Raw genomic sequence first — 27,349 nt, forward strand, 5'->3', positions numbered from 1 at the left:
ATATCAAAGAGAAGAACACTATGGCAATGGTTATGATAAAATTTTGGTCATATTCTTTTTGAAATTAAGAATTAAATTTCCTTTACAGTTCCTCCTTAAAATATACAAGATACTGAGAAAAGTCAGACTCCTTTTCTGGAGCAAAAATGGACAGAACTTTTTGGATAAGTATTTCTCTTGACCTTCTAATTCTACATACAGTAAGCAGAACTTCATCTTCATCATGGCCTAGGTGAAGTATTCCTAATAAGTAAGCAATACTGTATGTAGAATTAGAAGGTCAACAAAAAGATTTATCTAAGAAGTTCTGTCTATTTTTCTTGGGGAAGGAGAAAGTTCAGAGAAGAATAATTTATTCCAAAGGGAAGTGAAATCTGTAACCAAAAGTAACTGGGAGGTTTGAATGCTGTGAAACTGTTTAACTTCTTCCGTTCTTCCAAGCCCTTTCTTTATACTGTTAGAACTGTGCGTTAATTCTGCATTCTTGTTCATTTCCATCACCATCATCCATTCTTGTTCATTTCCATCACCACCATCTCTAATTTTGACCATTTAATAGCCTCCTAAATAGTCTTTTTGCAGGCTTTGATCTTTCCCACCTTACTCATTCCTCCATACTGCTGCCATAATTGTGTCAACTCTACTCTTCAAGAAATTGGACCAGTTTGATGTGTGTCCTTATTCCTTAGCACTACATATGAGGCCATACCCTTCACAGCCAGGCCTTAACTTCCGTATCTGGCCTCATCTGCTCCCCTTTGCTCATGAAGCCTATGCTAAAACTATGCTGAAATCTCATGCTTGTTTTCTTTTCTTCGAATGATCACATATTTTTTTTCTCTTTCACCTAATAACTGTCTGGTCATCTTTTAGGAACTAGCTCATAGTCTCCTTTGAGAAGCCTCTCTGGATTTCCAAAGTTAGCAGCTCAGTCTATGTTATTGCCACACTTGTTTTTCACACTTATGTCAGAGCATGTATGTTGGACATACATACAGCATATATCTGTTTGAATTGCCGTCTTCCACATTGGATTAAACTCCTCAAACAGGGATAACTATCATATCTTTGGTGTCCATTTCTGGACCAGATGTATAGTTGATACTCAGTAAACTTGGTTGAATGGAATTGAGAGTGCATTTGTCACCTTCATGTCTCCTCAGAATACCTTATTTCGTTTACCTTCTTTTAAAGTTGGGTTTACTGCCCACATTCATTTTTGTTATCATCTCTGATTGCACATAGTAGGAGCTCCACAAATGTTGAATAAAGGCATTAGTTCTATTAGCACTAAAGAGCTTATAATTAAGGGACAAATGTATTTTTAGATGCAAAATTATCTAAAGATTTTATTTCCTTGATATACAGGACAGTGACAAAGAACTTCACATTTTGTGCATTTCTTTGGCCACATTTTCTTCCATTAAAATGAATTACTCTTCACTTATGACTTTTGTGTGAACCTCCCGACTCTTCATTCTCAGCTTGTTGACTTGGGACTCAGCAATGTCAGCCCGTTCCTCGGCCTCCTCCAGCTCGTGCTGGAGCTTGCGGAACTTGGCAAGGTTCACATTGGATTGTTCCTCCTGAAAACAGAGATGCATTTGAGATAACAAGAAAATTGGACATTTTCTGATTGTTACTGCTTTTGTTACTTCAGTATTTGCCTCATGAATGAGAAAGAAAAAGGGTCTGTTGTCCGGGCGTGGTGGCTCACACCTGTAATCCCAGCACTCTCGGAGACCGAGGAGGGTGGATCACCTCAGGTCAGGAGTTTGAGACCAACCTGGCCAACATGGTGAAACCCCGTATTTACTAAAATTAGCCCAGTGTAGTGGTGCATGCCTGTAATTCCAGCTACTCAGGAGGCTGAGGACGGAGAATCTCTTGGACCCAGGAGGCAGAGATTGCAGTGAGCTGAGATTGCACCATTGCACTCCAGCCTGGGCAACAAGAGCGAAACTCTGTCTCAAAAAAAAAAAAAAAGAAAAAGAAGAAGAAAAAGGCTTTATTATTTAGTAACATAGTTATTTGAGAGCAACGCATCCTACAAACTCGCCTATGTAAATGAATGTGCTTATGACCCTCCTCAAGTCTCTTTCTCACTTGACTCTCTGGAAAACTGAAGAGGCTGCAATGATAACCAGAAGAACAAAGTAGCAGGGATCCGAATTCAATCTTGTTTCTAAAAAACAAACTTTAAAAAATAGGTGCGATAGTGGCATTTGGTGCCAAGAACCCTAAGGAAGGTTTCACAATTAACAGAATGAAAAAGATAACTGCAGCCGAATTGAAAAACAAAAGTTCCAAGATGGATTTATCATGAAGTTAAATGAGGCTTAGAATTCATACCCTCATTTGCACAGGTTCATATGAGTTGGGGGTTGTAGAATGTTCTAGATAGGGAGGGAAGTGGATTGCAACCAAGAAACATTTCTATGTTAACCTGTCTGGAAAATTGCTTAAAGAGGTCTCAGAAGAAATAAACTCAAATCGCTAAGGCTCCAGTAATTTATGGTTCATTTTTCTCATTCTAAATATTCATGTTTATACCTAATTATGCATTCCCAATTTAAAGAAAGTCCCCTAAATCCTATAAACTTTCGGCCCCACAAAACCTGGATCTGTATCTGAACCTTTCATTTCCGCTATGGAGATACTCACAGCCTCTTCAGCTTGTCTCTTGTAAGCTTTGACTTTGATTTGCAATTTGTCCACCAAGTCCTGCAGCCTAAGAACATTCTTGCGGTCCTCCTCAGTCTGAAAGAGGGGACAAATAGATAGTGCCATTATTTTAAAATGACCATTATTTTCTTGAAAGCTGTAGGCCTGGAAGATATGAAAACACTGGTCACCTGGTAAGTGAGTTCCTTCACTCTTCTCTCATGTTTGCGAAGACCCTTGACAGCCTCAACATTGCGCTTCTGTTCACTTTCCACTTCACTTTCAAGCTCTCTCACCTGGAAGGGAACAAAGACATTCACCAGTTTGGCTGTAACTGGCCACATGAGTAGGCTAGGAATTGAGTGAAGTTGTGGAGACCCACCCTGGCCTCCAGTTTCTGGATCTGCTTCTTCCCGCCCTTCAGGGCCAGCTGCTCAGCCTCATCTAGACGGTGCTGCAGGTCCTTCACCGTCTGCTCCATGTTCTTCTTCATGCGCTCCAGGTGGGCGCTGGTGTCCTGCTCCTTCTTCAGCTCCTCAGCCATCATGGCAGCCTAGTTAGCAAATAAATCATGAAAATAATGAATTCTGATGATAGCAGGCAGCAGCCAATGTGTCAGTAAGACAAATGCTCATCTTGCTTACATCAGTGATGGCCTTCTTGGCCTTCTCCTCTGCATTGCGGGCTTCCTGGACGATGTCCTCCATCTCTCCCTGGATTTGGGAAATGTCTGTTTCCAGCTTCTTCTTGGTGTTGATCAGACTGGTGTTCTGTTTCAAATTAATGAAAGAGAAGGGAAGCACATTAAATTATAACAATTCACACTATCATTTTACCTAGTATACACAGGCATAAATTATTGATCATAAGAAATGTTTAGAATAAAAACCAAATTAGAAGATAATTCTAAGTTTATGCCTTTTCTCCTTTCTATATATATCTCTATTGATCACACTTCTAAATTATTCCAGGTAAAATCTAATTTCTGATATCAAACATATTCAACTATTACCAATTGCCATCTGTAAGCATGAAACACAACCCGCAAAACTCAAAGTGCTGTGCCATGCAGTACCACACCACAGCTCATTTAAAATGAATCCATAATTCTTAGCTGTTAACTCATGTTGGTTGGCTCCATATTACAAATGCATAAATAGTAGTCTTGTTGGGATAAAAATGAACCAAGAATCCCTTCTGTTTTTGGCAAGTTGACAGTATTTGGAATAGTCAACTTCAGATACTGTTAATAAGAAAAAGGTTGCATATTAATTTGATTTTAAAGTTATATAAAGCATGTGATTTTAACACTTCTATAATAGTTATGTCTATACAGTGCAACTTTCTGAAGTACACAGTAATAGATATTTATTGTAAAAGATAGTGGAACATACAAATTAGCAGACAAGAGACAAAAAATAATTATTGTGCTCTCACCAGAGATAAAGGATAAGCTTTTATTTATCTTTCTGGATGTTTCCTGTATGTTTATATGGGAAAAAAGATCACACATCCTATATTATTTTTAAGTTGCTTTTTTAACTTACTATAATGTAAACATCTTCCCATGGCAATAAATGCATACTAGAGTGGTTACATATTAGCCATTGTGAGGATATACCACCATTTATTTAATACATTCACTATATACAACAAATGCTAACTAGTATTAATAATGGCCTCCACGAATCTGAACTGAAGAGCTTCTCTTTGTATCCCATGAGGTTAGCATTCTGTGCATATGTGTGATACATAAATATAATTTAGTGGCTTTTTGTTTTTTTCCTCTATTTTATTTGCCTATCTTTTTGTAGCTTAGAGTTACATAAGACAAGACAGTTACAAATATTGTGTGTATGTTTATTTACAGGTGGCCTTCTGTGCTTTTTTACTAAAAGTTTCTAGAATTCCAGATTATTTCAAATGAACATGATTGTGCCAGCCCATAAATATACTCATGAACCAGCTAGGTCCCAGTAAATCCTTACAGCACCCTCTACGTTTTCTAGAGCTCCAGGAAGGGGTACCTGCCAAGATTATTTTTTGCTTTATAAACAAGCTTACCTTCTCAAATTGTCTTCAGCTTCAGGGAGTACATTTGCTAAACCATAATCTTGAACCTCACCTGAGTGTGCAGAAGTTGCACACGCTCACTGGCATCCAGAAGCTCTTGTTCTGCCATTTTCCTGCTCCTCTCAGTCTGTTCCAGGGATGCCCTGAGCTCTTCAACTTCAGCCTGCATCAGGTTAGCTCTGCGCTCAACCATTGCCAGTTGTTCCTTAAGGTCATCTTGGCCTCTGATGGCATCATCCAAATGTAGCTGAGTGTCCTACCCAGAAAGAAAAAAGAGAAAAAGCCTCTTACTTATACTCCACTTAAAGCAAGTGCAAACTTATGGTCATGTACACTCTTTGATCTTAATGACTTAGAGTGTGATTAGATAGGAACAATCTGCAAGTACCTTTAATAATAAATTCTTTGTAGCTGAGGGTTGCAGTTCTACTCAAAAGAACATGTTGTTTTATTATTTTAGACCCTGAATCATTAAAAAGTACCATGGCTAGCTCTGAAATTTTGGATCAGGAAAGTATCCTTAGACTTCAGTTAGTCCAATGGTGTTATTTTACATATTAAGCAATTGAAGTCCAGATTAATGAAGTGATTTAAGCAGTGGCATGTAGCCAAACTCTTTCATCACTTCCTCTATCTCCCTACCCCTCACCACAGTGCTTTCTGCAGATAACAAAGCAAAATCTGTCCTGGGCCTTCCAGAATTAAGCTCTTTTTCAGTTTTGTGCGTATACTTTTGAACTGATTACCATGTTGCTTAGGCGATTTATGACACATAGTCCTCGTAAAACATTACAATTTGAGTTACACAATGGCACTGAGACTGTACAACACCATGTGTGTTTTCCCCAGCATACCTTCAGTATTGCTTGTGTGTTTCTAAGATTTCTTAGTGCCTCAGCAGCCTGGCGGTTGGCATGGTTCAGCTGGATTTCCATTTCGTTAAGATCTCCCTCCATCTTCTTCTTGATCCTCAGAGCATCATTTCTGCTCCTGATCTCAGCATCCAGCGTGCTCTGCATTGACTCCACAACTCTGAGATGGTTCCTCTTCAGCTGATCGAGTTCTTCATCTTTTTCAGCAATCCTTCGGTCAATCTCAGATTTCACCTGATTTAGCTCAAGTTGAATGCGAAGAATTTTGCCTTCTTCATGCTCAAGAGATGCCTTAATAAAAGCAACATTTATTTAGGTTCCCTAAAGAGCTTTTTATTTCTTTCACATTATGATAATTTCTCCAAGAAGGCATTACAAAACCCACAAACTGTCATACGTCTTAATGTATCCTACTAGCTCTGCATTCTCAAGGTACAATTCAGTATTTTTCAGTGAATTACATGTGTTATCCCCTAAAGATTTGCAACATGATAGAGATCTCAGTTGCTATTAATTTTCAATTTATTTATAACGCAGAGCTAAGCAAATGAAAAATATACCTCTGCTTCCTCTAGGGAAGCCTGTAGTTCACTCTTCTCATGATCAAGTTGTTTCTTTACTTTCTCCAGTTCGTGGATGTGCTTTCCACCCTCTGCAATGTGCTCTGTCAGGTCAGAAATCTCCTCTATAATAATAAAGTACCAAATTTCAGTTCAGTAGAAAGAAAAATTGAAAAGATATCTCCCTACCATTTTTGAAATAGAACGATTGCAATGACTCACGTTGTAAATTCTTATTCTCTCGCTTTAGAGTTTCGAGATGATCCAAGGATTCCTCGTAGGCATTCTTCACCTTGAATAGCTCAGTGCTGAGAGAACGGGACTCCTTCTGGGAGGCCTCAAGCTCAGCTTGAGTTTCTTCATACTTCTGTTTCCATTCTGCCAGAATCTGGAAGTATATAGAAAATAAGCCTTTGAAACCAAGAAGGATGTCAGTTTCCCCCCGGGGAGCTGGTACTGTGGACCACCTTGTCAAAGTTTCTTTGCTTCTTATCGAGAGCTATGCAGGCAGCATTAGATCGTTCCACATCAATCATGAGGTCCTCTACTTCATTCTGTAGCCTCTGCTTTGTCTTTTCAAGAGAAGCACATTTGGAATTCACAGCTTCTACATGTTCTTCAGCATCCTGCAGACGCTGGGCCAGCTTCTTCCTGAAAATTGGGTCAGTATGAGTGACCAAGAGCAGACTCAGAGTCACCACAGTATCCTTTATAAAGCTGCTGACTAGGAAAGCATATTTCCTCAAGAGTTGTCTACAAGTTGTTGAATTTTTCTAAACATTTTCACTCTCTTAGAATTCTGATTTCCTGTTGAGTTCTTATTGTTATCCATCTCAGGTACTGCCAAACATATTTACAAAGCACGTGTGTGTGTGTGTGTGTGTGTGTGTGTGTGTGTGTGTGTGTGTGTGAGAGAGAGAGAGAGAGAGAGAATATAAGTTAGCACTAGGGCTAAGTGAACAATGTGAAAATTTGCTCCTCTTTCTTTGTTTTTATTTCACTAAGCTGGGCCTCTAAGGTGTGGCACATTTTCTTGAAGTTTGCCTGGGGTGAGAAGTAGAAAGCAGAAGTAGAATACATTTCTCTTTTGAAGCCTGGGATTTAGAGATCTGTAACTACTTGTGGAAAAGGGCTGAGTTTTATTTACTTTGAGGAAGAAATGGCAATCATGAACAGGAAGCGTATCACCAAGGAATGGTTAGCATTGAATAGTATCTTTAAGCATTTTCTAGTATGGGTCTCTTTAAAAGATTTTGCAAATGACGAAACAGCAGCCCAGAGTGATATGTTCAAGGTCGTACAATGAATCAGTAACTTTCTGGGTTTGGTGGCCTCAGATAATAAATATTACTGCATTATTGCATTTCCCAAATTTCCTCCAAAATCTTATCTACTACTCTTTTCACCAACCTAGGCAATTCATGACCTTTCCCAGCCCACACTCTTATCTAGAACTCCCTCTGGAAATGCTTGCTAAACTCTTTCATTCTGTTTAATTCTAACAACTACTGAGATAAATTAAATTTAGAAAGGCTTCCTCCACTAGGAATATAATGCTTTTTTTTCCTTCTATGTGTAAATGTGTAAATCTCATGACTTGTAGTCCACAAACAGTATGTGTAATTAGTGAATACATTCATTGATATAAGTTGTTAGTTGAAATAATGACAGCATATGACAACCTTAATCTAAACATTCAATACTCCAGGTAAGGAAAAACCGATTATTGTTAATTGTAATACTCATAATAATTTACCAGATAGTCTCAATGTCTCAATTTTTCCTTCTATTAAAAGATACTAATTCTATTTAATTCGTAAAGAATATTCTGATAATTAATAATCCATCCTTGTGGAAAGAAATTTAAGATGCTCTGGACCAGAATGGGTGGAAGGATCTGGTCTCATTCCATTCTCCAGTGGACATACACTGGACTTTAAGAAGAAGAATATGGTGGAATCCACCACCCTGTAATAAAATAAGCTGAAGTCTTTCATCTCTCCTCCCCATGCCTGGAATATTCTCTTTCTTCTATTTTTCCTTCACTGCCTTCACTTTTATTTCTTCCTGCTCCCCCACCCGTTGCCCCGCACTAAAAGCCCATACTTGGCCTCCTCCAGCTCCTCTGTGCGCTGGATGGCGTCCGTCTCATATTTGGTCCTCCACTGGGCAACCTCACTGTTGGCCTTGGACATTCCCCTCTGCAGCTCAGCCTTCGCTTCCTGCTCCTCCTCATACTGTTCCCGCAGCAGGTCACAGTCATGGCGGGCTGACTGCAGGGCATGGGCCAGAGCGCTCTTGGCCTAGACCAACCAAAAAGTATGTGATATAAGTTTATCTTCTGATCATTGAAATTCTCTCTGCAAAGTTCAATAGTGTGTTATGTTGCACGATTCAAGTGATTGAAAGTATCAGCTGGAGAATTCTCACCTTAGTCTCCTCTTCTAGCTGCCTCTTTAATTCTTCAATCTGTTGTGTAAATGCTTGTTTGCCTCGGGATAGCTGAGAAACCATAGCATCTTTTTCATCTAGCTTTCGTGAAAACTCACCTGTGGAAGACAAAACATCAATGATTAGTTCTGTTGTCTAGGTAAACAATAATTTAAAGAATGGAATAACATTGTAACCCTCTTATTTCATATGATGAAAAAAATCCTCAAGATTTTCAGTGCTGTTGAGAAGGTTATTTCTTGCTTTTTAAAAAATGTGTGAGTTTTCTTTGATATTTTAGAATTCGAGACGTTTTGAGTAATGCTGAGGCAACAAAAATCTCCTGAGCCCAGGGAGCTTAATTTTTTCCCTCAATTGTAGCTTAGAATCATTGCATTTTACTGTCTCATAACAAAAAGATGGAGGAATACGTAAGACATGATAAATGAACGTACAGAGCTTGAGAAAGTACTTGTATTTGATAGGTAAAGGCTTGCCTTTCATTCCTCACCTCTCTGAAGGCTGATGTTATTTATTTACTGACCTGATTCTGTGTGTAAACGTGCCTTCTGGGCTGACAACTCATTTATTAAGCGTTGTTGCTCCTCTTCCTTTGTTTTTATTTCACTAAGCTGGTCCTCTAGGGTGCGGCACATTTTCTCGAAGTTTCCCTGGGGTGAGAAGTAGAAGAGACAATACATTTTTATTCCAGAGGCTGGGATTTAGAGATCTGTAACTACCTGTGGAAAGAGGTTGATTTTTATTTACTTTTCTATCAGTCTTGCATGGTGGCTATACAGTAGTAGAGGCATTTAATTTGGCTAAATAATGAACACATGATTGTCAAAATTATATTCTCTTTGAAAGTGTGAACATCATTTAAATTCTGCATCATATAGAATATGGTTTTTAGATAAACCTTTTTTGTAATTATATATTTTTTTCATGGTAATAGTATCAAAGGTTAAAGTGTTTTCTACAAAGAAGTTAAGAGAACTTAAGTGATTCAATACAATTATGTGCACTAGGAGTAAGTTTAAGCTTCAGATGACATCTAATGTTTGTGTAATTTGGCTAAAAATAGTCATATATAAACTTGGTCATTTTGAATTATTGCAAATAAAGATGAAAAGGGCACAAGTTAATGAAGACCTTGGCTTTGGAGACAGTCTCCATGTTACTAGCAAGGTCATCGATCTCCATCTTCAGCTCACTCTTTTCCTTCTCCAGCTTCTGCTTGACCCGCTGAAGGTTGTCAATCTGCTCCCCAAGCTCAGCCACACTATCTGCGTGCTTCTTCCGAAGAGCAGCTGCTGTGGCTTCATGCTGTAGGGTGGACTCTTCCAGGTCCCTGCGCATTTTCTGGAACTCAGCCTCCCGCTTCTTGTTCATCTCAATCTGGGCTGAAGTGGCCCCACCGGCTTCTTCCAGCCTCTCGCTGATCTCCTCCAGTTCCCGGGAGAGGTCAGAGCGCTGCTTCTCTGCTTTGGCCCGGGAGGCCCGCTCTGCTTCGATTTCTTCCTCCAGCTCCTCGATGCGGGCCTGGTTGTGATATGTCCACATTAATGTGAATTTATGTCAATTCTGTTTCCTGTAATGCTCAGAAGAGGTGGAGTTTATAACTTACCTGTAACTCTTTGATCTTCTTTTGTAGCTGCATTGCAAGGGCTTGTTCATCTTCAATCTTGCCTTGCAGATTGCTCATTTCAAACTCTTTCCTATTAGAAAAGCAACACATTAGCTTATAATCAGTTCTCTTACCAATCTTCTTTTCTATGTATAATCTAAGTTTTTTTTTAATACTACTGGTGTTGAAGGAGTGAGTAGTACAATGTTTTACACATTAATAATGTATTAGTTTAAGTAAAAAGGTCAAAGATGTCATTATTTTTTTTCCATATGTCATGATATAATGTTTTGGAGATCTTTTTAGCGTATGTTTCATTTGCATTGACATACAACAAGCAGGTTATAGCTGAATTATGCCATACTTACTTTTTGAGTTTCTCATCAAGTTGCTGTTTGTCATTTTCTATATCCATTGTGGATTCTTGGGCCAATTTTAGGTCACCCTCCAGTTTTCTCTTGGCTCTTTCTAAGTCCATGCGAAGTTTCTTTTCTTGTTCCAGAGATCCTTCAAGCTAAATTTATAATGCATTTTATTTATTTCAGCTCTTAAGCACTGAACCCTATGCTTAGTAGCCTTCAAAGATACATAAGAAAAATGTTTAAAGATACAACAAATAGCATAAGAACTTTATTCACAGACCAAGCATTAAAGGCTTATGAGCATCAGTGCTGGTTTCATGTCACAACTGTTTATTTTGTCACAAGGGGAAACATTTTCTTTTTCACACTTACATCATCCACTTGCTGTTCTAGCTTGGTTTTAGCTTTGGTCAGAGTGTTGACTTTGTCCTCCTCCACCTGCAGGTCATCCAGGGTCTGCTGATGGGCCTCCTGGAGAGCCTTCTTCTCCTTGGTCAGCTTAGCAATGTTTTCATCCAGGCCTGCCATCTCTTCTGTGAGGTTTTTCACCTTTGGATTTGAACAGATGACCGAAAGGAATGTCAATGACAACCTATTATCTTGATAATATAACATGATACTATAGTATCTTAGGATAATGTCAGCCTGAGATGGAAAATGAGAACCAGAAGGTAACCCAGGCCAATAATGGCTGAAAAAATAGGAGGTAAAGGTCAAGTAAGTAGATTGTGGTGGTGAAGACTAAAGAAATGACATAGTTATGACAGTGGTATTTTTCATATTCAATCATCTTCAGATTAAATTTTTAATTAAAATACTTCAGTATCAAGGTACTTATAAATATTCTAAAATGGATCATGATTTGTACCTTGTTCTCTGTGGCGTGTTTCTCCTTCTCAACCTTGGCCAGTGTCAGCTCAAGGTCATCAATGTCTTTCTTGAGCTCCGAACATTCATCTTCCAGTTTCCTCTTCTTGGCTGTCAGCTCAGCATTGATCTCTTCCTCATCCTCAGCTCTTTCAGTCACCTCTTTGATTTTGGCCTCAAGTTGGATTTTGGTTTTAATCAACTGATCACATCTTTCCTCTGCATCAGACAAGGCATCTGCTTCCTACAGGGAGAAATTAAGCATTTTCATTTGTCTGAGCTATATCTACAAGCACACAATAATTTATTAAAAGGTGGAAACTTCAGTGACTGCCAGTTTGGTCAACATGTATACAAGTTTCTAACTTTTAAAATGAAATGGACAAAATGTTAATATTGTCATCTACTGATCAAGTATAATAACAAATTTCCTTCGGATATTCATTTGTGGAAGTCCAAATCAGGGAAACTAGCCCTTTGGCAAAAATCTGCCTCTATCCTAATCTTTGCAACTTTGGAAAAGTCACTCATTCATTGTAGGACTCAGTTTTCTCACATTTAAGAGGGGATTAATTTAGCCATTTCTCTGCCCTGGTAAAAACAACGTAACTTCTCTTTTATGCACAAAAATATACTAAAGAAAGAATAATCTGATCTGAGAGAAGGTTCCATAAAGAAAGGAAACTACCTATTGATATTTTTATGATTTTGCTCACTGATGAGCAAACTGTATGAATGCACATATGAACATGTGCAGCATAATATGTGACTTTGCATCTATTGCTTCTTTATGCCCGAGTCTTGGTGTTTTTGAACAGCAAACAATCAGAACAAATGTTTCAGTGGAAACCATTCATTTTAAAACATTAAAAACAATAAGATATGGCTGAACTGTGCAATGTATAATACTTACAGCTTGAACTTGGAGTTGTAAGTCATTTTTCTCTTGCATTAGCGTCACCATCTTTTCTTCTAGTTCTTTCCTCTTTGCCTCTGACTTAGTCAGCTCTTCTTTGGTCTTCTCAAATTCTTCCTTCATGTTGGCCATCTCCTTCTCTGTCTCTGCACTCTTGAGGAGGGGCTTGATCTTGAAATACAGCTTCATCCAGGGCCAGTGCTTCACGTTCATGAAAGCACGGATATTGTACTGAATGCAGAAGATAGACTCTCTGTAGGAAAAGAAAAAAGGATGCAAATGGAGAATAACGTGGAAAGTGATCATCATTCAACAAAAGTAATGACTGCAGTGGATTCATTTATGAAAGTGTGGAGAAGGAAGACTTGTGTGTGGGCTCTCACCTCCTCTCCATCATCTTTCTGAACTCCACTCTCATCAGGAACCCTCTGCAAATGGCTTGAGTGCGCGTGATGAGTTGAGCTAACTTTTCATCTCGCATTTCCTCTAGAGTTCCCAACAGGCCAGCTTTAAAGAAAACCTTATGAAAGAACAAGTTAAATATGTTATTTCCACTTAGGAGAAAGTCTAAAAGTGATAGAATTATGACAGATAGAAATTTGGACTGGTGATACCTTGGTATGACCGAATTTGTACTGGGTATGGTCAATGTCAATAGACCCTAGAAGTTTCTCAGAAGCCTTCTTGCTGTCAATGAACTGACCCTCTGGGATAGCACTCGCATTTAGAACCTTGTATCTGTCAGAATAAAAAGAATATAAAAATGTGGCTTTTCTTCACTGAAAAAAAACAGTAGAATATTTGGTAGCTATCACTGAAAAGATGATAGATTTTTTGTGAACAAAATGCCATTTAAAAAGTCAGACAGTGCTTTATGTAAAACTTGGGAAGATATTATGACAAACTTATGATAATATAAACCTAGGATTCTTTCTTTTATGATCAATTTTAAAATAATTGCATGTCACTTTTCAAGGAAGAGTTTTAAAATGCTTGAATTATACAGTGATTTTGATGTAGACTAAGACATTGAAAGCTAAAAATAATGAGACACAAACCTCTGTTTGAAATCTGCATAAAGGATTCTGCTTGGGAATCCTTTCCTACAGATGCGGATGCCTTCCAGCACACCGTTACACCTCAGCTGGTGCAGGACAAGCTCATGCTCCATGGCACCTAAAAGAATGAATCCACATGTCATACTTCCTGGTCTATTGCACACACGCTGGAGCTTGTCTGGATATCAGAAATGTCTTACCAGGAGTTTTAGTTTCATTGGGGATGATGCACCGCACAAAGTGGGGGTGAGTGCTCCTCAAGTTGGTCATCAGCTTATTCAAATTCTCCTGTGGAACCACATGAAAAGTTTTAAACTCATTTCTAGTTGCATCTACATGACAGTCCCTATCAATGTTTGTCTTTCATTTCATATTTTAATGAGCTGTCTCAAGGAAAAACAAATTATCATAACAGCGAAGAATCATATATATGGAGCATAGGTAGGAAATTACGGATTACACAAAATCAGTTAATTTCAGTTTGTTATTCTCAAGCACCACCAGTCAGAGGAACTTTGTATTGAGATTTTTGTCACATGAAGGAGATGTAATTGAATACAGTGGTTATTTTTAAAAGAAGGTTTGAGTTCATGTGAAATTTGTGCAATACCAGATCTCTTAGATATAGGACTCAGGGGCAATGGTTCACGTATCATAAAGATTGATGTGAAGAGATACATAGTTTTTTTTTTGTTGTTGTTAATTTTTTCCCTAAGGTATTTAAAAAGTTTACAAAACCTTTATAGTCTACTAAAAAATATACTATACTACTTTATTCACTTTCACCATTGATATCTTTAAAAAAATTTTCTGTTTTGATACTTTAGTTTTTTAATGAAAGTATTTATCTGTAATTCAAGAATATACTGTACCCTGAAAAGAGCTGACACTGTCTGGAAAGAAGAACCCTTCTTCTTGCCACCTTTCTTTCCACCACCACCCTCTAAAAAACAAAATGGAAAAATTAAAGTTATTTGCCACAGCCTTTCAAGTACTATCCATAGACATCAGGACTGCCAAAATTCCCTTTAGAATTTAAATTTGCTCTCATTCACTCGCATCATTCCTATTCTTTCCATATCTCTCCTCCCTTAATTGTAGATTAAGCGAATCATAGATTTGTCTCACGTGATAGGCATTCAGGAAAAAACCAACAACAAAAGAATTGCGAGTGTAAAGGGTAGATGTGGGTAGGGGATGGGACTCTCCTACTCCAAGTCAGCAATGTCTGTTCTCTGAAGAAGGACCAAGGAGGCAGAGTAGTAATGCCTCGTGAGTGCAGGTATCACTCGGATAACAGGCAGAGTTGCATACTTGGTCCCAGGTAGGTGAGTCTCTGCTCGCCCTGCAGGGAAATCCTGGCTCCCATTTGCCTGTGTTTCTTGCACATCTGGTGTTAGGGCACTTAAGAGAACAGAACTTCAGTTCCGCAAGCACTAGGGCCCTGACAAAGGATTTCCTTATCTCCAGCCTAGCTGGAGAACCTTGAAAGAACCAATACTATTAAAATGATACACATTAGTTTTATGATCCTGAGCAAATCACTTAACCTCTCTGAGATTCGTGTTTTCTCATCAATGAAATCAGGCTGTGGGCTAAATGATCCAGTGTCAGTTAGCTCTGAAAGTCTATGACTGTAAAACTGTACCACAGTTATTAAATACACTTTCTTTCATTAGGCGCGTGTTGGCCAGTGTTTTCGTGTTCGGTTTTGCTGTAACCACATATGTCTCTGTTGAACAGTGTATGTCTATTTTGTACTCTTGTAACATATTAATGCTATTAAACATGACCTGATTCGGCAGTTTGTGCCCCAGAGAAGAGGAAAGCCAGAGTCTTCATTGCAGACTTCTGGTACAGCCCCACCACAGTCTCGTTCAGGGGGTCCTTGTTCTTGTCAAGCCAGCCGGCAATGTTGTAGTCCACAGTGCCGGCATAGTGCACCAGCGAGAAGTGAGCCTCAGGCTTGCCTTTGGCAGGCTTGGGCTTCTGGAAGTTATTGGACTTTCCAAGATGTTGTTCATACAGCTTGTTCTTGAAGGAGGTGTCTGTTGCCTTGGGGAACATGCACTCCTCTTCCAGGATGGAGAAGATGCCCATAGGCTAAGAACAGGAAAAAAGGGATGATATATCATGAGCCCCTCAGAACGTTATGCTCCATGTGGTTGATGGAAAACTGAAAATACAATGTTTCAAAAGAAGACTTTGAATGATAAATTAAACAGGCATGACATGTAAAGGAATCATTATGTACCCAGAACATATGGGAAATATGCTTGCTAGAAAGATTCAGTTAAAAAAAAAAATACATCTGAACCATTTGGCACACTTTATGTTCAGTGTATAAAACCAGATTCTGAAAACATCACTTCAAAATTGAGTTCTTTATTCCATAAATGTATATGTCTGACTACTTTCTTTCCTACTGACAATATAACTTCCTTTACCTCGAATTTAGAGGTGACAGAAGTATGAAGGGAAGAGAGATTATGTGTAAGGACTAAAAATGATCCATTCCTAGGGGAAAAGTGCATCTTATGTTGTATCATTAAAATTCTGTACTTTAGCCTATGTTCTCCACCACTGTGGAGTTAAATGATAGTAATTTGGTTTTGCTTTCTAAGAGTTTGGCTTTTTTCTTAATGTATGTGATAGGAAAGAGTGAAAGAAAATTCAACATTGATGATTTAACAAATTCACAAATTGTATCCCTAAGAGTATTTTGGTGACACAGAAACTGAAATACTAGAGAATAAAATAAATGCCTTTTCTGAGGACCATAAAGTTTTCATGAATAGTAGAGATATTATATCACCAAATTAACATATCTTTTCCCCAAATTGTGCAGACCTAGTCTTCTGTTAAACTCTTATCTTTCATATTTTTGTGAATTTTAACCTGAGTATTTTAAATTTTCTTGGGTGGCAATTGCATTTACTCTTCCCTTCCCCTACCCTGCTTAGGGTAGGGTTCACACATACACTTTATTGATATCAACAAGTACATGACAAGCTCCCAAGATACTTTTGGAAGTGTTTACCAATTGCTTGATGAGTGTTAACATATCTAGATCTGATGTAACTATTGCTCCACCCCCTTAATAATGGAGAATTCAGGGCCCATTTTCTAGGTAAGTGATACAGAGGTTTGGTGTTTATTCAGTAGTTATCATGAATGGAGAAAGGCTTAATGACTGCAAGAGTTGAAGGACTAACCTTCGGATCTTTAAGACATGTTGACAGAGCCTGCCTTGTTACACATGAGGGATGATGATACCTGCATAATACACTGTCATGGGTGCACCAGGGTTAATTACACAACCCAGAGGAATAGCTGTAATTTCATCCCTTTCTCCCATATGCATGAAATCATGTAGGAATAAAAGAGAGAATTAAGTTTTTAGAGGGATAAATGTGAATCCATGTGTGTGTGAGTGAGAATCATTTTTCTACAAACTGCTCTACTTATTAATAACAGATCACTTGGGCCATACCTCATATCCAATCAGAATATACGAGTGTGTCAGGAAACAGCACTGCTTGTTCTTTGAGAACAGGGAGTGTGATTAAGCATAGAGAAGCAAGCAATTTGGTTTTCATGTTTTGAAAGCTAGAAAAGTCATATGAACCTTCTCGATGAGCTCGATGCAGGCAGCCAGGTCCATCCCGAAGTCAATGAACTCCCACTCGATACCTTCCTTCTTGTACTCCTCCTGCTCCAGCACGAACATGTGGTGGTTGAAAAACTGTTGCAGTTTCTCGTTGGTGAAGTTGATACACAGCTGCTCCAGGCTGTTGAACTACAGGACAAGATAAATATAGGAAATTACTCATAACTTAAGTATTCTATCTACAGAGTATCTATTAGTATTTTCTTGTGAATTTAAGGCATTTTGGTTTATTAAATTATAAACCTTCAGATTGTTTTCCTAGTACATAATTCTAAACAAAGTAGAATTGATTCTTTGAATACTTGTTTTCCAAGTAACTGCATGAGATCATGCATACTAGGCAAAATACTGTTAAATGAGGATTCTAAAATATTCCCTTAGAGTATTTTAAAAAGGTGTTTTTATGCTCATCTGCTTGGATCCAGGATAGATTTTGACTATTTTAACCTCTCAGGGATCAACTTTTGAGACTTCTAGACTGAAAAGAATAGAATTTTCTCTTTTTCTGTTTATACCTATTTACTTTTCATATCTTTTCAAAGACTCTTTTCAGTAGGAATTACATTTGAACATTTTGTAAGGTACATTTTGTAAAAGTGATTTTGTATGCTCTAACAGGATTGATAAAATGACTGAGGATTTGCACTTACTAATCTTCTGTCAGTTCACAACTCACATCAAAGATCTCAAAGCCAGCAATGTCTAAGACCCCGATGAAGTACTGCCTGGGCTGCTTGGTGTCCAGCTGCTGGTTGATGCGGGTGACCATCCACAGGAACATCTTCTCGTAGATGGCTTTGGCCAGAGCACCCACTGCATTGTATACCTTCAATAGGAGTGATAGTTTAGTTTTTTAAATTGAAAATAGTGATGAACTCCTGAGTCACTTGCGGTTCAAATAAATCAGAGAGTTTAAGTCATGTTTACCTGCTGCACAGTCTGGCCTTTGGTGACGAACTCATTGCCGACCTTGACTCTGGGATAGCAGAGGGATTTGAGCAGGTCAGCAGAGTTCAGACTTGTCAGATAAGCAGCTTTGTCAGCAACTGTGTGAATAAGGTGAGAATGGTGAAACTGACCATGGCTTACACAATTTAAAATGTAAATGATGATGACAAAGAAAAAAGGTTTTACTCCAAAAGTAATATGTGCAAATAGGTTTCACTATTCATTTGTTCATATTGCCTCAGAAGCATTGCCACCATTTTCACTAATTTTGTCATTTCTTGTGATGATAAATTGGAGGTTGGGAAATCGATACTCTCTGTGATATTTAACGTTGCAAAAGTAGACCACAGATAAAAATAATTTGAGAAACCCTAACCTAGAGGAGTAGCGACAGAAATATTCAGATCTCTGTTTCTTCCAGTGCATGTGGGCACACAGATTATTCACTGAAATAAAAAATGTATTAGTCAAATAGCAAATATGAGCTTATGAAAAGCCAATGAAGAACGGAATGAGCAGAAATCACAAATCTGCTCAATAATGTAAAACGTCTGGCAGTGTGTAATTTCCTTCTCATAATACTTTTGCCCTTCACGAACTAGGTCAGAGAAAGTAAAAACACGGTCTCTGCCTCTGAAAAGCTCACTGTGTCAGTTCTGTCAAGTGGAAGATACCAACGGGGGGTGGTACCTTCTGTGCCGTCTGGCTCTGCCTGCTCTTCCCTTTGCTTTTGCTTGAATTTCATGTTCCCGTAATGCATCACAGCTCCAGTGAGCTTGTAAATGGCCACCTTTTCATCGGCAGTGAAACCCAGGATGTCCACAGCACTCTGTCAAAAGAGTTGAATTTACTCATCCCCAATTGGCACCATGGAAGACTCCCTCAGAACACTGGGGCTGTCTCCCACTTTTTTCTCATCTTGCCTTGCCTTATGTTTGACTAGCACTTTGCCATCTTCAAAAGGTACTCATATGCTTCACCTTTTGATCCACATGGTAACACCAAGAGGTATGCGTCAGTCTTTCCATTTGAGTCAGGAGTCCATTTGGTCACAGAATATGATGTGACTTGTCCACACTCACTGAACCAGGGCTCAGAGCCATGACTTTGGATGCCAAGACTAGTACTTTGCCCCTTTTCTCCACCCCAGCCCCCCTTTCCTTCTCAGGCACATGCTCCTCATGGTCTCTTGGCTATTTTTGTTTCTTTTCTCCAGTCTCGCAAGTCTCTCTGTTGCTCCTTCTTCTCCTATTTGTCCTATCCTAATCCATAATCCCAGTCTACCTTCCCACTCTAATGGGCGTGAGCGATAAAGTTGGAAAGAGGGTATGAGGAGAACAGCAGTGGCTGTGAGTCTTTCTCCACATGCGTCTCTGATAGCAAGCCACAGCTCAGCTGACCATGAGATGCCTGGGGTAGCAAACTTTACCTAGTCATTTATTTCTCATGCAGAGAAGAGACATTTGTGAAAAGAAGGAATTTTGCCGTTTAGTGTAATATTTCTGTGTCTTTTTTCTCTATAGAATTTTGATTACCTTTTTAGTTGCCCACATAGGCTTTGAAAAGGCTTTTAAATGGGGGCAGGATTCAGAGCAGGCAGAAGAAAATGCGTTTATTTACCATTCTTACCAAGATTCTTTCCCCAGATTATTGCCTTCCGCTTCCGGCTCACTAACCCTACCTATTTGCAGAAACTAGACATTATTACGGAAGTCTTAGAGCAAGACTGCTACATTTTTTTAACCTTGCAGACTAGGGTGTATTTCTTAACTCCCTATCACTTTTGGACATACAAAGATAATAGTAAGTTATAGAGAGTACAAGCTGATATTTATAAGATGAAGCCACACAAATGAATTATTGACTTCTTGAGAATAATATTTTAATAGAAAAAGCATTTTTGCAAAAGCACTGTCAGCCCTAACTTAGGGGTGTTGGGATATTCCCACTGATATTAAAGTTAAAAATAAAGAAGATTATTCAGAAATCAAAAGAAAAGATGAAATATATATAAAGTTTACATATAAAGAAAGTAAGCCAAAAAGTAATATTCCTTAAAAAAGAGGTGGTAGTGGGGAAAGAGTGTGTAGTTTCAAAAATAAATATAAAGGCTTATGGAGTCCCCAAAGTGCATGTTTTTGAAGTAGACAACCCACTTCTTCTAATATTGCTTGGGGAGTAGAGAGGGATATATTATTAACCCACAGAGGTTTATTCAAAATGAGGCTTATGTTTACATGTGACTGTAGAACAGTGGGAGTTCCATGTTTAGTTGTAATAATATTGCAGTTCCTTCCCAGGATCTTGGGTGTGGGGTCTGGCATAAAATAGCAGAGAAACATCAATATTGGACCATAAATATCAACCAAAAATGACTAATAAAATAGAATAAAAGGAACCTACTAGCTAAGGAATACTAAAGACCCAACATTTATTACAGGCTTTTTAACACATATAGGGGGAGGGTTTTGAAATATCCTATAATTTGTTTCCAAGAGTAAGAAAGTCCAAAGGGTTGTATTACCTCTTTATAGTCTTTCTGCCACTGCTTTCCACCCTAATAGAGGAGAGTGTTGTACACTGGAAAATGAATTTACTTGTTACTACTTTGTACCTATTACTTACATCTGTGGCCATCAGCTCTTCCTGGTCATCAATGCTGGGCACAGTAATTTCCCCTTGGCTGACAAACGCGAAGTCATATGGGTTGGTGGTGATCAGAAGCATTTCTGAACACATGGAAAAGAACAATATATAGACAGCGTTACTTTGGTCATCAAAAACGTTTCAGAGGGGCTTCTTAGAAGGGCTGTTATTCTTCTTTGGTAGAAATAAATCAAAGATGTTTCTTACCAATGAGCTCTGGTTTCTTATTGGACATGATTTGATAAAATATGTGGTAGCTTCTTTCAGCCTTTAGCTGGAAAGTAACTCGGGACTTCTCTAGCAGATCTGGAAAGTCAGATTAAGCTCATTTGAAAGCAGATACCACAGGGAAAAATTTAGTGTTTGAAAATTTCCCATAACAGAAATAAGTACAGGATTTTCCAACATGTACCCACAAAGAAAAAGATTCTCAATCACTAATATTTATTAACTTACATGTTTCAATATCTGCAGAAGCAAGTTTGCCTGTGGCACCAAAATGGATCCTGATGAATTTACCCTTAAAAAGGAAAAGGAGGGATTATTGTACACATTAAAAGTGAGAAACTATTTTTTTAGCTGTGGACCAAACAGATGGAAAAAATGTTGACACTGCATGCACAGAAGAGCCAGTGCTGATCTTCACGTGAAAATGAAGATCAAGAGACTTACAAAGCGAGAGGAGTTGTCATTCCTCACGGTCTTGGCGTTGCCAAAGGCTTCCAGTAGGGGGTTAGCACTGATGATTTGATCTTCAAGGGTCCCCTTAAGAGAAATGAATAATCAGATAAAGAAAAAAGTTGCAGTAAGTAATTTCCCACTGACCTCTTTCCGTTCCCCATTGCCCCTGAACAATATTCTGTAGCTTTGAGAAAAGCTTTCTAAAATGAGTTAAAAGGAAGGTGAATTGGGAAGGGGAGGGGGACACTCCAGTGACCTGGTCTTGACTTCTGCATCCCCCAGGCCCAGAAAAGCACCTAAAACATGATTGTGAGAATTTTTCCTATTATACTTGCCAATACGTTGCCCTATTCATCTCATTCTCACAAGCCCTTCCAAGAGTTATTTTCCAAATTCTGGCGTCACTTGCAATTGACTGCTATGATTTTGAAGCACCATGGTAAATTTAAAAAAAAATTAACCTCTATTTTGGATTCAGGGGATACATGTGCAAGTTTCTTACATGGGTGTATTTCATGGCACTGAGATTTGAGGTATGGATGATCCTGTCATCCAGGTAATGAGCATAGATAGTATCCAATAGGTACTATTTTTTGGCTTTTGCCTCCCTCCTACCCTTCCCCATCTAGTAGTCTCTAGTGTCTGTTCTTCCCATCCTTATGTCCATGCATGCTCAATGTCTAGCTCCCACTTATAAGAGAACATGCTGTATTTGGTGTTCTGTTCCTGCATTAATTCACTTAGGACAATGGCCTCCAACTGCATTCAGGTTGCTGCAAAAAATATGATTTTGTTCTTTTTTAAGGCTGCATAGTATTCCATGGTGTATACATACTACATTTTCTTTATATAGTCTACTGTTGATGGGCACGTGGTTAGATTTTAAAATCTGTTATTCTGTCCTTAGATGAATATCATGCCCACCTGCATTTTGCCAGAGGCAGGTTCCTCTTTTTTCTTCTCTCCAGTAACTGCAATTGTTGCAAAGTACTGGATGACACGCTTCGTGTTCACAGTCTTCCCTGCACCAGATTCTCCGCTATCAAGTTCAAACAGAAGTAAAGTTCAGAATCTAAGGTAGTAGTAGCCACTACAATGATCAAAACAGAAAGAAAGTATTGAAATATACATACGTAATCAGGATTGACTGGTTTTCACGATCTGTGAAAGAGAAACCAAAGATAATATTTAGAAAAACACACTTAACACACAGGTCAACACAGTACTTATAAACTCAAAATTGTCTTTTAAAACTCCCCATTTGCAAAAATAACTATATGAACTTATGCTTTGCTTCTCGTAAGGTTTTTCTAAAAATAAGTATCAAAGATGTGCTAATTAATAATCCCATTACCTTTCTAATGTATAGACTATGTAATGCATCATTTTACCATTTTATCCATGAGAATAATCTGTCAATATCAGATTAATAACAATTTTGTGTCCCATCCTGTCACCTGGTTCATAGTTCAAAGTTATGTCATGTTGTTAATGTCCAATTTAAAGTTTTATACTGTGCTTGTGATAGCTTGTCACTGTGAGACTTCAAAACTTACTTTTTAGGAGAGATTATGTATTATCTATAATTCAAATGCAGAGTTGATGCCTAAATTTAATTAATTTTGAGGTGGAACTAGCATTAGTTAATTTGGATTTTAGCACAAGAAATCTAAGCAAAATTTCCCCTATTTTTGGAACTAGGGGAACTTAGCATAGAAATCTAAACAAAATTTCTTCTCTGTTTGGAACTAGTGCATTTTATTCTAAATATATTTCCTTAATTTTATTATTTCTATTATCATGTTTGTGCTGAACATTAATTCTCAGAATACTAGCCCCATGTTTTTTCTGATATCAGTATACAACTGTTTTACAAATGATTATGGAAATTGTAATTCTCACTCACCAGTAAGCATGAACTGATAAGCATTGTCAGAGATGGAGAAGATGTGGGGTGGGGCCTCCTGGCGCTTTTTGCCTCGGTAGGCTGTCACCACCTCAGGATTGTACACCGGCAGCCACTTGTAGGGGTTGACGGTAACACAGAAGAGGCCCGAGTAGGTCTGTGGGAAAGGACAGGGTTGCTCAATCAGCAATCACCTTATTTATCTACCTTGGAAATACTGCTTTAAGGGCAAGCAGAGCGGGACCTAAGTACTGTGTTAGTTCTCATAAAGTTTCATTCATTTGTTGCCTCCCTCCATCATTGCTGCTGCACAAAAGGCTTCGGTTTTTCAACTAATTCAGTTAAGTAAATGGCTTTCCACATGTACATTTTTTTTTTTTTTTTTTTTTTTTTTTTGGAGACAAAGTCTTGCTCTGTTGCCCAGGCAGGAGTGCAGTGGCCGGATCTCAGCTCATCGCAAGCCAGGCGCCTGCCACCTCGCCCGGCTAGTTTTTTGTATTTTTTTTAGTAGAGATGGGGTTTCACCATGTTAGCCAGGATGGTTTCGATCTCCTGACCTCGTGATCCGCCCGTCTCGGCCTCCCAAAGTGCTGGGATTACAGGGTTGAGCCACTGCGCCCAGCCTCACATGTACATTTTAAAACATATCAGAGTTTACAACATTAACCAAATGATTGGTCATAAAAGAACACTGCAATAACCAAATTTATTTAAAGCCCTTAATTTATTTTGGCTAATGTGTAGTATGTGGAGTGAGTGAGAAATAATGTTGAAAGGGCACTCACGTAGATCATCCAGGCTGCGTAACGCTCTTTGAGGTTGTACAGCACCGCAGGTTCATGCAGGTGAGTCATCATGGCCATGTCCTCAATCTTGTCATATTTGGGAGGGTTCATGGAGAAGACTTGGTCTTCTTTCACCGTTACAGTCTGTTAAGAAAAGATGGAGCCAGTGCACATCAAATAAGTAGTAGAAAAGGCCAGGTCAAAAAATAAGTATCACCTAAATTAACCCCAAATGAGGCAGAGTCTACTCAGCTCCAGATGTTTTTACTCACAGCTCCAGCTTCAGTCTTGGCTGTCACCTTCCCCCCTTCCCTGCTCTGCACTGTTGCTTTCACGTAGGACTCCTTAGGGTCCACCACGAAGACTGATGTCTTGGCATCAAAAGGCTTGTTCTGCGCTTCAATTCGCTCCTTTTCAGACTTTCGGAGGAAAGGAGCAGCCTCCCCAAAAACGGCCATCTCAGAGTCGGAACTCATGGCTGCAGGTTACTGATGGCAGTTCTGGACTAGGTGTACCTACAGGAAGAAACAGAGCCAAATGATGATTCAGGGTTGGGGTGGAGAATTATTCTGTTGATTTCATATTAATGTGCTTAATTTTCCATGCTTGTTTCCTCACCCCTGCCTTTAGGGACCACTCCTGTGTACTATGTCAAGGAGCTGAGAGATCAGCTCATTGATTTGAAAGCACTATGTTGATAGCTTAATTTTTGTGATACTTTAAGCCTAAGTTCATTCCTCTATGTTATAAATCTTAGTTGAGAAATGTGGAGGAATCAACATTCAATCAGCAACATTTGTGATGCTCCAAGCATGTTCAGAATTTTTTCTTTCTCTTGCTGCTTTTCTTTTCTTTCTTATTTCCAACCTCCCCCTCTTAACATTGTGATGATATGAAGAAATGGACAATAACTGTTTCCAGTGGCTTTACAATATAAACGAACCTGTCTTAAAAACTCAAATACAGATCTTTGGGCATATATTCCTCTCATCCCCAATTACTAAAATTGGATGTCAGACTTACTAAAATTGAACGTGGACAGGTACACCTGTTCTTTCAGGATATAAGTCCAGATCTAATAATTACAAATAAGCACCTAGTTAACTGACAGTTAAGTAAAGGAAAAAAATAACTGTAATGAAAACTGAATATCCAAAGTATAATTTTGCCCTAAGTAAAAATTAAAGTCTCTTTTATTGGTTTTTAAATTGTTTGAAAGTCAGAAGTATTATCTAAACCAAAAACAGCTTTAAAAGATTCTTGGAGAAAAAGAACTTCTTGATTTTTAATAAAATTTTATAGTGATTGTGTATGTTTAGTCTGTATTTCTCTTTGTTTTTAGTTGAATTTCAATATAATAGATTTTAAAAATCTGATTCTTACTGTCTTAGGTTTATAATCTCTTTCTTCTCCTGTTTGTAAAAATACCAACTAATCTTCTAAATACTTTTTCTGATGTGGATAGCCAGTATAAAGTTTCAAGCCAAAATGAACTTTAAAAATTTTCCCCACTGGCAAATTAATTATGAGAAAATAAAATAAGTCCTGCTGTCTTGATGGCAAGGACAGGGTAAGCGGCCAGAATAAAAGAAGGTGACCGCGGGGGAGCAGAAGTGTGTTGGTTGCCAGCGACAATGACAGCAATGATGGCGACAACAGCAATAGCCACCACCTTCTGCAGACCTTCCAGAGTCTTGATCTTTTGTCATCCGCCTTAAACTTTCCCTCAACTTAAAATGTTAAATATGGAATTTCCACATACTCTATTTTCAAAATCAGTCTTATCTGTAAAAGCGTCCTGATGACACTGTGAAACTTAGATGTATTTTCAGGGAACATATATTGGAACATTTAATGTCAGGTTTTTTTTCTTTGAAGAAGAAATGTTATTATATTACATTATATTTTGTTTCTGTGTTTGTTTTTACACCAGACAACTTTGAATTAACAACACACTGCCACGTGGAGATTACTATAATGCAGTGAATCCAGGAAACACAGAAAGATGATTGCTAACCTTCCCATCTCCTGTCTTATTATAGATTCATTGTTTCCCAGCTTGTGGATCAAGCCCCCACAGAGCCTCAGGTTGTTGCAAGGGGTCCTTGAATCCACCCACACAGTGATCATTGCCTCAAGTTTGCGGAAGCAGCATTTCCACATGAACAGTGTTTTCTGTTCTTTTCTAAGTGAATATAGCTGCCATGTTAAATATAAATTCATTTAAAATAATTCTTAAGTGTAAAATAGGTTTTCATGATTGTATATACCCTTAACATAATACTAAAAGTACAAGTCTGCACATGCACAGTTAGCAGGATTCCATTACATGTTTTGATTCTCCATCAGCAGAGTTCCATTAAATGTTTTGATTCTGTGGAGTTGTCCTTGAAAACCACTGACTTCAATCACAGTTGGCAAGAGCTGGAAGGACCTTAGCAGTCAATAGAATCCAGCCTCCTTGTTTACTGATGAGGAAACTAAGGCCTAGAAAAGTTAAGGGTCATTCAGTGTCACAGAGGTGGATGATAAGTGGTAGTGCTGGGACATGAGTCCTGTTCAGCTAACTGCAGGTTTGTTAATTCCACTGCAACACACTGTATTTCGAGATACATAACGGCTAACTGGCTTGACCCAGGCAAATAGAATCAGTGAAAAGCCTGGATTGGCACCTAGAAATATCAAATTCCAGATAAACACATCTTGATTTTATCATGCGATCTCTCTGATATATCCTTATGGGTTATGTTGGAGTAGTAGTTCATATTAAATATTACATATGATGGCTGCATTCTTTCTGAAGTTCTAACAACATGTGAAAGAGAAGTTTCATTAAGTTGTGTTTGATTAAGTGTCCTGAAAAGTCAAAATTTTATGAGAAGTCATTTTTAAGGAACAGCTGCCCTGATATCCTATTCCCAATACTAAACTAGGAAATAAAATGGTAGCTCATTAAGATGTAGCAACATAGAGATTCCTTTGTTCTTTAGAGCATAATAATAAATTATTCTTACCTCTTTATTATCAGATGAAGGTGGCAGGCTCAAAGCAGACAACTACTGTTGAAAGAAAAAATAAAAAGAATGCAGGATTCTTTTTTTCCCCATTTAATCACAAAATACTGGTAACTATATTGTGTACAATGTCATCCTTAAGAATGTTGGAAAGAATAATTAAAATTTGGGAGATAGTAGATATCCCTTAAATGAAAAATCATTGTCATCAGGAATGTAAAAGTAAGTGTTCTTCCACATATACATACCTTCAAGAATTTTGAGGACGGA

At 38.3% G+C, this 27,349-nt stretch overlaps 1 protein-coding gene across 4 annotated transcripts; it reads right to left on the reverse strand.

The window, feature by feature from the left end:
• Positions 1-1,348: 1,348 nt before the first annotated feature.
• On the reverse strand, positions 1,349-27,349 carry LOC111525448 (myosin-4). Of its 4 annotated transcripts, XM_023190848.2 has the most exons (40): positions 27,328-27,349; positions 27,080-27,124; positions 24,338-24,580; positions 24,066-24,209; positions 23,281-23,437; positions 22,508-22,535; positions 22,299-22,413; positions 21,366-21,458; positions 21,150-21,213; positions 20,901-20,999; positions 20,673-20,776; positions 18,738-18,876; positions 18,027-18,145; positions 17,776-17,925; positions 17,058-17,228; positions 15,223-15,532; positions 14,302-14,372; positions 13,630-13,717; positions 13,430-13,547; positions 12,986-13,109; positions 12,755-12,891; positions 12,369-12,624; positions 11,457-11,699; positions 10,961-11,137; positions 10,595-10,740; positions 10,227-10,317; positions 9,752-10,141; positions 9,144-9,270; positions 8,600-8,718; positions 8,276-8,472; positions 6,637-6,820; positions 6,392-6,557; positions 6,170-6,294; positions 5,592-5,900; positions 4,790-4,993; positions 3,309-3,434; positions 3,047-3,217; positions 2,856-2,960; positions 2,665-2,760; positions 1,349-1,586 (listed from the first exon to the last, which is right to left on the reverse strand). In XM_023190848.2, the coding sequence occupies exons 3-40, from the start codon at positions 24,539-24,541 to the stop codon at positions 1,434-1,436; spliced, it is 5,820 nt and encodes a 1,939-aa protein (XP_023046616.1). In that variant the 5' UTR covers positions 24,542-24,580; positions 27,080-27,124; positions 27,328-27,349; the 3' UTR covers positions 1,349-1,433. The 4 variants fall into 4 exon arrangements, with proteins under 4 accessions (XP_023046616.1, XP_023046617.1, XP_023046618.1 ...); XM_023190849.2 differs by lacking the exons at positions 27,080-27,124; positions 27,328-27,349 and having other exon boundaries at positions 1,434-1,586; positions 21,366-21,462; positions 22,306-22,413; positions 24,338-24,541; XM_023190850.2 differs by lacking the exons at positions 27,080-27,124; positions 27,328-27,349 and having other exon boundaries at positions 1,434-1,586; positions 14,302-14,355; positions 15,218-15,532; positions 24,338-24,541.

Source organism: Piliocolobus tephrosceles, chromosome 16, assembly GCF_002776525.5.
Source record: "Piliocolobus tephrosceles isolate RC106 chromosome 16, ASM277652v3, whole genome shotgun sequence".
In the NCBI taxonomy this organism is placed as follows: domain Eukaryota; kingdom Metazoa; phylum Chordata; class Mammalia; order Primates; family Cercopithecidae; genus Piliocolobus; species Piliocolobus tephrosceles.